The sequence below is a fragment of the Gossypium arboreum genome, chromosome 6, assembly GCF_025698485.1.
Source record: "Gossypium arboreum isolate Shixiya-1 chromosome 6, ASM2569848v2, whole genome shotgun sequence".
Taxonomy (NCBI): domain Eukaryota; kingdom Viridiplantae; phylum Streptophyta; class Magnoliopsida; order Malvales; family Malvaceae; genus Gossypium; species Gossypium arboreum.
In genome coordinates this window covers 126,593,906-126,605,561 of record NC_069075.1, presented here as the reverse complement: position 1 = coordinate 126,605,561, position 11,656 = coordinate 126,593,906, and the positions used below count along the sequence as shown (strand labels likewise).

General features: G+C 30.2%; 1 protein-coding gene across 1 annotated transcript; it reads right to left on the bottom strand.

The window, feature by feature from the left end:
- Positions 1 to 2,612: 2,612 nt before the first annotated feature.
- Positions 2,613 to 5,689, bottom strand: LOC108485642 (pentatricopeptide repeat-containing protein At2g22070-like). Its single transcript, XM_053029990.1, has one exon. The coding sequence runs from the start codon at positions 5,432 to 5,434 to the stop codon at positions 3,347 to 3,349; it is 2,088 nt and encodes a 695-aa protein (XP_052885950.1). The 5' UTR covers positions 5,435 to 5,689; the 3' UTR covers positions 2,613 to 3,346.
- Between the last annotated feature and the right edge of the window lie 5,967 nt (positions 5,690 to 11,656).

Genomic DNA, 11,656 nt, shown 5'->3' with positions numbered 1-11,656 from the left:
GATTCCTTCATCTTTTAACTAACAACATAAGATTAAATGTTACACTATATTTTATAATTTTTTTACAAAACAATTTCTATTTTTTTATATTTTGTTAACATTTTCTCATATTATAAAATTATCTTTTGAGACCTTCTTGTTGCATTTTAGAATTGTTAGTATATAAAAAATAGAGCTGATCATGGGCCGGGTTGGGCCGGGCCCAAACAATATTCTAGGCCCATTTTTTAGGCTCAGGTCTGACCCAAAATATGGGCCTAAAAATTGTCCAAGCTCATTTTCGGGCTTATATTTTTATCCGAACCCTCTCATTTTTCGAGGGAGGCCTTCTGGCCATGATCAGGTTAATACAAAAGGACTATTAAAAAAAAGAACAAATTGCACATATGAAACTTCTATATACACTAAGTTTCTATTCAATTTTAAATGTTTGAAGTTAATATCCATGCAATTCTAATTTTTAAAATAATTTTCCATTATTTCAATTTAAAAGTTATACTTTTAATTTTTTTATTATTCATTTTATTTTATGTTATGAATGTCGATTAATTTTGGTATTTAAATAGTATTTTTATAATTTTAAAAATTAATATCTCTTTTTAAACATTTTTAAATATTTTACGACACTCATTAATTTTTTAATCCTAATTTTAATTTAATTTTCATCACCTAATAAATGCTAATAAATTTATTTCAGATGTATTTTGACTAGATAGATAATCTATTTAAACATAGTATACAATTATGTTAAATAAGTTTTTATTATAGAAATATATAATATACATAAAATATAATTATTATTTTCATATTTTTATATCTAGATTAAATTACATTAGTAGTCACTTAACTATGATTTTTGGCTATCGAATTATAAAACTTACAAAATAATTACTCAACTATTAGTAATTTTTAAATATATATTTTTAATATTTTACTATACTCATTTTATATTTTATAATTTTTACTTATAGAGTTTAAAACTTTTATTTATAATGTAACAAATGTTAACTTTTGTAAAATAATTTAAACTCTATAAGTGAAAAAATATAAAATATAGTGTAGTCTTTAATTTTATGTTGTTAGTTGAAAGAGGAAAGAATCCCATACTGTCTAAGAACAAGCTACAAACCTATTCATGAGTCTATATGTATAAATATCTTATATCCCACATTGCTTAAAAAAAAAAAGAAGGAATTGAGACTTTGGATTTATATAAAGATCTGTTTTGTAAGTTTTATTTTCATATTAATTAGTGATACAAAAAAAAATTGTGTTGTTACTTTAAATCTTTATAAAGGCTTATTCTCGTAAATTTTTAAAAATTGATTTATTTTTGTAATATGTTTAAAAAATAACTTTTTTTGAAAATTTAATTCGAGCATGGGCAAAAGCGTGTCAATGTTAGCGCGTTTTTACTGACACCCTTGAAAATGCTTCCAAACGTTTTATGTTTTTTGAATCATTTCCATAAATAATATTGAAAATGGGTTTTTCTTTTTTTTTTTTTTAAGTAAAATACCTGTTTCTTTCCTAAAACAGTCTAAATTGGGTTGTCGCTTATTTATTTATATATTTTTGGTCGGGAACAACATTTTGATTCTGTTGTGAAACAAGGGTTTCATGAGATTTTTTTCAAAGATGGATCAAATATCTGCAATCCAAAACAAAAGAAACCAAGGAATTTTGTATGGTTGAAATGAATACAAGTTTGATGCCAATTCATCTCATGTTTTTCTTTAGGTAGTGGTACAGTAGGAGACAACATACATCACGCAGGAACTGACTTTATCCCATGTGATCTTCTTGCCATTTCATTTTCTACATTATAGTACATTCGTTACTTCCCACATTACCATTGCTTGGAAGTTTTCACTTTCAAAACGTCAAATTTTGCGTATGATTTATTCTTATACTCTAATTTAGTAAATTTTAATTTTTATAATTTTAAAATTTTAAAATTTCAATTATAAAAATTAATTAAGTCAAATTCTATTATTAATCTCGTATTATGTGCAAATTGTGAGTTAATCTATATACTTCAATTTGATTATTTTTAATCTCATACTTTTAAAATTATGTAATTTCAATTTTAACTCAAAACACTACCTTGAAATTCATTAATTAAAATAACATGATCTTTTGGGAGAATTATGTAACAAGCTAAAGTGACACTATATATATGATGATATATTTGCTATATAAGATTGAGAATAGAATATTTCAACTTAATGAATTAACGGTTACCATTTGAGTTAGATTTGGACTTTTAAATTTTAAAAGTACAAGACTAAAAATAACTATATTAAAATATATAGATGAAATCCACAACTTACACATAATACAATGATTAATAGTAGAATTTCAATCTTTTAAAACATTATCTTAAATAGACTAATTTTAGTAGAGAGTTATGTTTGGTCTAATATTTTCGGATATTGCTATAATTATGCTTTGCCCAGGAAGTGGGAATTAAGCAGGTAAAAGAGGGGTGATGACGGTGATAATCAGAAAGTGACCCGTGAAAGTGAAGGAATTTAAGCGAGTTATTTGATTATTTTGAGAATTCTTGACCCAATCCAAGCAACTTTGGAGTCACAATCCAAAGAGAAAAGTTAAGAAAACTACATTTATTGTGATCCAAGAGCCCAAAGCTATTTCAGTACTTACTAAACAACACAAAAGCTCTGCTTAGTATGGCATCAAATTGGAAAAACCATTGCTATTCAACAGTCAAGATAATAACAATACAAGACTTTAGTAGCGCAATTACCCATTGCCTACGAATGTGAGTTTTCAGAGGCCCGAAAAAATATTTCAAAGACTCGAAAATGTACCTAAAGTTAACTGATTTCAGAGACTTCGTAGTTGGGGCTTGGTTCACTAGTGCTCTACCAAAATAGGCAAATCCAGTCCATGCTTTCATGTGGAGTTGTCTAAAATGCATCCCAAAATACTTTCAGAGGCCCATCATAACTTGATCAGAATCTGTTAAAATTTTCCATACACCGAAAGATCTCTGCATCCTTTGTTCAATCCTCAGCATGTTCCCTTGCTAGTCTACCTTGCCTGAAAATGCAAAAGACTAGAAGGCATTTGAGTAAGTAGGAGCACTTAGAGCCATCATTTTTGTTCTTGTTCTCAATTTTGGCTGTTGCTATCTTCCAGATATAATGAGTAAGACAACGAGTCTATTCTGTTCCCTGGAAATAATGCTTAACAACCATTAACATGGAAATCAGTCATTAGCAATACTGGCAAGTGTACTTCTGATTAAAATAGTCCCAGAAAAATTATGGGACTTTTCTTGCAAAGCTGAGGTGACTTACTAATCTCCCTGGATTGCTTATTACCAGTAATCCTTACAGGAGCAGCTCCCACCAACAAAATGATGGAATCTGTTTGAATCTCTCAAGATGATTGGCCTCCCAATAACTTTAGACACGAGCTTCATAAACATATGGCAATCGCCACAAACACGAATGTTCTTCATAATCCTAATCGGTGCTGTTGCATGGGGCTTTTTAATCAATCCATATGCAAGAGCAAGTTTCTCGCTATGGTAACAAATGGATGCAAACTTTTCCTCCTCCTCCACATTATGAAGAACCAGCTTTGTATCAGGCATAAACCCAGCTTCCTGCAATTTCTTAATCAGTCTGCCAAGTTCTTCGTATATGATTTCTGTTTGGGGATGAGTTGCATCTTCTGCGACAAACTTGTGAACTTCATTATCAATCTCAATCCAACTGTAAGCAGCGAACTTCTTGACATTCTTACTTTTCATGAGAGATCTCACAGATGCCACATCTTCCCATCTTCCACAGGTGGCATACATGTTAGAAAGCATGATATAAGGTCCTGCATTAAGGGGTTCCAATTCAAAGAGACGCTTAGCAGCCATCTCCCCATTTTCAGTGTCACCCTTTATTGCACAGACAGAGAGAAGGGTTGACCAGATTAAGGAATTTGGCTCATGGGGCATATTGTTAACTAGATCGATTGCTTCAGTCATGCAACCTGAACGGCCAAGGAGATTGATCATGCATGCATAGTGATCCAAAGTGGGTACTAACGCATGCCGTTTACTGATAGAATCAAAATATATGCGTCCTTCTTCAATTAAACCTGCATGGTTACAAGAAGATAGAACAGCCACAAACGTAATACTATCAGGTTTCAACTTTTGTTGCAACAATTTTTCATAAAGGGCCAATGCTTCCAAATCTTGTCCATTCTGTGCATAACCCCTAATCATGGCATTCCAAGAAACTACATTTCTGGATGGCATCATATCGAAAACAATCCAGGCATCCTTAGTGATTCCACATTTGCAATACATATCAACAAGAGCACTAGACACAAGCAAATCATTATCAACTCCCAAAAGAATGGCTTTTCCATGGACAACCTGACCATTACACAAATAGGCTAATTTTGCACAGGAACTAATCACACTAGAGATCGTAAAACTGTCTGGCTTGACACCTTCTGCTAACATCTTGGCAAATAAATTCAGAGCATCTTCTTCCTTTCCATTCTGAACATAACCAACAATCATTGTTGTCCAAGATACTTTATCCTTGTTCTTAATCAAGTGAAAAACCTCAATTGCTTCATCTACCAATCCGCTTTGAAAATAAGCACCAAGAACATTCGAGACTGTGACATCATCAGGTTTGAAACCACCTAGTTGCATCTCCTGAAACAAATCAATACATTTCTTAGGTTGGCCGTTTTTCAAATAACCAGCAATCAATGAATTCCATGAAACTACATTTTTATTATCTGTTCTATCAAATAGCCACCTTGCTTTATCAATCTCGCCACACTTAGCATACATATCAGTCAAAGCATTCCAAACAAAAACATTCCTCCCCAAAAAACCAACGCATATTCTACCATGAATCTGTTTCCCTTTCCTTAAATCCAATAACCTTGAACACGCATTCAACAAACTCACATGAGTATATTCTGTTGGCTCAAATCCCTCTCTGTTCATCCTCAAAAAAACCTCAAGCGCCTGACTGGAAAACCCGCTTCCAGCCAAGCCCGCAATCAAAGTATTATATGAAACAGAATCACGAAAAGGCATTTTATAGAACAGTGCTCTCAAATTCTCAACAGACCCTGATTTGGCATATACAGAAAGAATTGTGTTCCAGGAGATAATATCTCTTTGGGGCATTCTATCGAACAGGTTTCGGGCATCTGAAATTTTCCCTAATCTGGCATACATGTGAAGAAGACGGTTATGTAGAAACGTATCATTGGGTATAAAATAGTGAAGATCCATGTGAGATTGCAATCTCTTGGCTTGACCAACATCGTTGACCCGAACGCATTCGAGCACGAGCGGCGTGTAGGCTTCAGCCGTTGCTTGGCCACCGGCGTATAACGAATCAATTGCTTGGCGAAGCCTTTGCCTGACTTTCATTTTTATAATTATGGGGTAACAGTTTTCAATTAATGAGGGTTAAATACCTAGGCGGGAAAACTGCGTAATTTTAAATGAGAAATTATGAAGTTCACGTGGACCGTTTGGGGAATTAATTTTGGCCACTTTAATTGTTTATTTAAGATATATAAATTTTTAAAGAAGATTCGTTTCGATAAATAAGAAATTTTAAATTCGGGTGACGAAAACATGATTTTGTAATACAAATTGTCTTCACAATTCAATAATAATGATGTTATCACTATAGATAATATCTTTAAGGCTAATTTAAGTAGTATTATGAAAGAATTTAATATAGATAATAATGATCTCAATATGGAAGCCTAAATTGGTATGGTAGGTACACAAAACTATTAGAAATAATTTCTCATAATTTTGATTTAATAACATATTATTATGGTGTTCGTCATTATCCATCCGCTATTCGTTTATTTGATTGGGATTGACTTGATCCTCTCTATTTTAGTAGTGATTGCTTGCATAGTTCGCATCACGAGTTTCCACGTAGTGACTTCGCATCATCATGCAAATGAACTCACCTTTAGAGAATACGTGTTAATCTTAGAATAGAGTACGTGTTGGCATACATAAAAGCCTACGTAAGACGTTACATCCAAGAATCATATCATATAAATAGGAAAATTAACTTACTTGAAAGGAAGACACACAAAAACACTCAACATATATGTATAAAGTTTTAGAGTGAAGCCATCAATCAATATGCAAACCAATTAACATATTATTTTGATTAATGACTGAAGTTTAATGAATTTTAATAATTTGGGAGCAAGAAAACATGTCAAGATGCTACATTTCGATTTATGGTTTCTAGTTGACGTAGTTATTTTTCAAAATTGAGAAAATGAAATAATTCCCACAACTGTTACTATGAGAACAAAGAAGGGGAGAAAAGTTGATGATTGCAAGGATAATAAAAAAGGTCCACCTCTTTTAAGTCCAACGGAGATGGTAATGAATATTGCAATATCAATATAAGAAAATGTAAAAGATAGTCTTAACATGTATAAAAAAAAGGAAAGAGAAAACTACAAGAGAGGTGAAGGGTTGAATTGATCTTTTATATGATTATTTGGATAAATAATCTTCTTTTTAGAAATAAGAATAAAAGTGTCTTTGTTTGAAGAATAAGATTTTATAAAACCAAGGAAGACTATTGAAAAAAGTTCAAATAGAGGAGAAAAATAAATTGAAAGTAAGTATAACATTAAAATGATTTAGAAGTAATTCAGAAATACATCATCTTAATTAAACTGTTAATTTTTGCATTTTAACTCACCATCATCAAATTAATCTAACGAAGAACACCAATCAAAATTTGGAATTCAAATTTGTGAACACTCTTCTAATGAGGTTCTCTGAGAATGATTCCCAATAGATCTAGCGATACCCTTTCCTTGGTGTCGAAACCATTTTAAATTTGAAAAACGGGAGTCGACTTAAAAACAAAAATTGAGTCGCCACCAATCTTTTCCAAGGTGAGATTGGGCCACCTTAAAATCAATCGTTTTAATAAAACATCTAGGCCTATTAAAACAATAATTCTTTTTGGTCTGCTAAGTTTGAGAAAATAGGCTCGGGAGTCTGTTACGTACGAGGAAGGATTAGCACCCTCGTAACGCCCAGAAATTGGTACCTTTTTGATTAGTTGATGTGTTGATGTCGAAATTTGAAAAGATTTTAGAGTACGATCCTTTTATTTGAAAGAAAATCGGGATTATTCGAATAAAATGTAAAGACCTACTCATTTCGAAGGAAAGAATGCCATACCCAGTAAGTTAGGGTCCAACATTTCAGACCTTCAGAATTAAGTTGGTCTTCGATTTTACAATTCATGTAAGGAGGTTCAAGAGAAGGGTATTCGGTCATTCGAGCCTTGTGAAAAATTGATGTTCAGTAAGTTAGAACGCAATCTCTCAGAACTCCCAAATACTGAATATTGCCTTGATTTTGGAAATCATTATCCTCAATATAACGCAACGCCACACCCAGTGAGTTAGGGTGTAACATCCCGAATTTTTAAGAATAGGTTTTTTATTCGAACCTCATACAATTAAATTTGAGAAGGGTACTCGGTTATTTAGATTCAACGAGGAAAATTGGAACCTAGTAAGTTAGGGCACAATCCTCCCGCGGATCCTAAATATCGAACATCGCCTTTATTTTGAAAACAATCGAGGATAAATCTTTGAATAAAATGAATTTGGGCGGCTGAAACTTAAAAAAAATGATAACATGAAATATGAAAATAGCAATATAATAACCCTAATAACATATATTAATACCTAAAATATAGCAAGCATAAAGAAAATTAAGAACAGTAGTAATAATGAAGTGATGAATGTAATAATAGTACAAAACTAGTTAATATAGTGCCATTATAATAATAAAAATAATAATAATAAAAATAACAATATGTTACTAATAATAATAAATAAATAATGGTAATAAATATATATAAAATAATAGTAAAAGTAATAAAATAAAATAATAATAATAATAATAATAATAATAATAATAATAATAATAATAATAATAATAATAATAATAATACTCTTCCCCTCCCATCTAAATCCGGCCATCAGTCTAACCTTGCTCCGGTCACCAGACCCCCATGAGCCACTATCGGCGCCATCGTACATGGCAGCCGAACCTCAAAAAAACCCTTTTTCGATAATTTTAAATTGGGTAAGCTTCTTCCCTTTATTTTTACTTTCGTATAAAAAAATAAAATAAAATTGAAATGAAAAAATAGACAAACAAAGAACTTAAAACGAGAATAGACAAAAAAAAACCTCTTTTGCTTTGATCTTTGATTAATCTCCAAAAACCAACCCCTCTTTACAATAGTTTTGAATGGCTTTTATAGCCAAATTTTACAACTGATTGCCTCCTTCCATGGTTGCAAGTAGGGTAATAGAGTTAGTGGGGTAACTTAGTAGGGTGATGGAGTTAGTGAGGTGGCTTAGTGGGGTGATGGAGTTAGTGGGGTAGTTTAGGAGTTAGTGGTCAGTTTAGTGGGTGCTAATTGGATAGTTGGTGTTCTGGGCTCTGCTTATTGGTCCCGGGCATAAATTTGGTCCTACACTTGGTAAACCATTTATATATATACACGCACGGGCCACAACATGACTAGAGAAAAACTAAAAAAATGATAAGTAAAATTGTTTTGAATGATTCTGGACATATGCTTGTTCAGATTCATTCTAGACATAACTTTTAAATAGTTTTATTATTTTTAATTTTAAAATTTTATTAATATTTTTTATAAATTTTAATAATGCTCTACACATTTATAAGTTTTAAAAATATTTTTTTATCATTTTATAAAAATTAAATTTGAAATAAATCTCTAGGTAACTATTTGTCCAAGTTCATACTAGTAAAAGAATTTAAATAATTTTCTTTTTAAATTTTTTTAAAATTTTTGCTGATGTAGAGTGCCACATCAACATTGCAACAATCAAAGATGGAAAATGTTGGTCAAAATATTTAATTGATGCAATTTGAGAATTTAAAGACTTAACTGAATGTGTTTTTGCAAATGAGCTTAATTAATTTTTTCATTAAGTTCAGGAGTTTATATACCCTTAAGCCAAAAATAAACTATATACTATAAATTTTAAAAAAAGTATATCTAATATAAATATTAGAAAATATATATTTAATTTTGTATTTTAATGTGAATTGTTTAACCTCGTTATGAAAGAAGAGTGGAATTTTATAATTTCACCTAAAAAGCCAAAACACTAAAATCAATTTGAAAATATAAGCTAATTTATTTAATATTGATTTTACTAATACAAAATATAATTTGGGCAAAATAACGACTATAGGCTTTTTTTTTTTAAATTTAGATTTTACATCGATTTTAAATTTAATTAAGTATATAGGCCGATTTTATTGGAACGCGCGAAATCCTAACGACTTTTTGAAAGTTGCCGCTAACGGTAAAAACATTAAAACCCTAAAAACGGTAACTTTTTTTACCCTATAAATACCCCTCAAGTTTCATTTTTTTTATTCACATCCTTCTCTCAACTCTTTCAATTCTCTCAAACCCTCTCAAGTCTCTCAACTCTCTCGTTTTTAATAATTTTTTATATTTTTATTTAAAAATATTATTTTTTAAATTATATCATTTTTATTCTTTTAAATTGATTTATCACAAATGGCCGCCTTCTTAATCTGTTTCGACGACAAGCATATTTCTGCCACCCAATTAATAATGGTAAGGCCAAAATTTAAATTTCGTTAATTTCAATAATGTTAAATTTAATTTTTTATTATAATTATATTTTTTTTGGTGTAAATAGGCAGATGATTGTGTATCGACTCGATAGTCAGGGGTGTCGGAAAATGAATTCTCGAGACTCCGTTCCCGTAAATCGGACTCGTAAATAATAAATATTTACGAAGTTAGTGGTGTAGTTAATTAGGTTTTGGTTAAGTAAATTTGCATGAATTAAGAATAATTAGGTATAAGACCTAAATTGCATATAGGGTGAAAGTTGAATTATAGATTAAAGAAAAATTAAAGGGACTAAAGAAAAATTATGCCATTTTTTATTTAGTGACGCGGCATAAGATGTAAAATTATTATATATATTATTAATAAATTAAAGTTAAAATATATATAACATAATAATAAAGTAAATATAATAAAACAAATAAGTAAATGAAATAAAGAAAGATAAAAGCAAAATCAAAATTGAGAAAAAAGAAAGAAAGAAAGAAAGAAAGAAAAGAATAAAGAAACAGACGCAAGGTTTAGGGGTTTCAAAAGTTTCCAAGCTCAATTTGTTATTCAATTTAGTCCCTTTTTCTTGTAATGTTTATGTTTTTGGAATCCCAGTGTTTAGTACTACCCACCCTATGTCGAAATTTTAGCAATTATTGAGTTTTAAATGTTGAATAATTTTAGTATTAGGGATTAAATTGATAGATTTAAAAGTTAGAAATGAAAAAGGAGTGAATTGTAGAATAAATTGTAAATTTTGAGTAATAGGAACTAAATTGTAAAATATTTAAAATTTAGGAATTTAAGTAAAAATAGGGATCTAAATTTAGTTTAAAGTGGAAATTGCATGAAAATAAAGAATTAAATGTGAAGAATAAAAAATTTAGTTTCGATTTAGGGACTAAATTGAGATTTAGGCAAATATTGAATAAAAATTGAAATATTCAATATGAAATTGAACTGTGTTGTATTGATGAATTTTAATTGTTTTAATTCCATAGCTAACGTCGTACCAAAATCCTCAACTAAAAATGGGAAAGATAAAGTTGACGTGGAATAGCTCGAAATTCCTGGTTTGTATTTTTATAATCCGAAACTAGTTATTAATTGTTGTATTTTTTTATTTAATGCATACGGTAAGTATTGAGGTGAGTAGTTGACATTTTGACATTGAATTGAATTAGAAGTTGATTGAATGGATTGAATTGATATATATATTATGAATATATTGATTATTTTAATTGAAATGAATATATGTGTGCAAATATGATAATTGAATATTGGTTGCATTTGGAAAGTGAAATTAAACTTATTAATTATATCGGGTTGAGTCGAATATAGATGACATGCCATAGATTGGAAGAGTTTAGGGATTTATTCAAATTCGAATCGATGAGGCACTGGGTGCCAATTTATTTTGGTTTAACCGATGAGACACTGGGTGTCAAATTTATATAACGCTAGGTGCAGTTATTACTTCGGATTTATTCGATGAGGCACTGGGTACCAAACTGGTGTGTTGGTTGGATCTGTGTATCCGTCTGAGTCCGAGTCATCTTAATAGGGGTAATTAAATAAAACAGTACTATGATTGATATTGGATGATATTGTATGTGAACTGAAAATGGGATAGTGAATTGAAACATGAAATTGAGATACATAAATTGGATATGGAATAGATAATGTTATTGATTAAATGATATGTGGATCAAATTGTGAAAAGCTATTATATAGCAAGTGATGAGAATTGAGTCAGGTATGAAATGGTGCATTTATGAATTGAGTATTAAATAACTAATGTCATTGTATTAATCAATGTGGTTTTAATTAGTCAATTGTGCTTATAACTAATATGTGTATATTATTATTATGTCTTTAAATATTCGGATTATAGAAATATCACTGAGTTTTACTCAGCGTACGGTTTTACTTTCCGTACGCAG

What these genes read in the sequence shown, in the direction of transcription:
- LOC108485642 (XM_053029990.1), bottom strand. Translation starts at nt 5,434, where the DNA reads ATGAAAGTCAGGCAAAGGCTTCGCCAAGCAATTGATTCGTTATACGCC.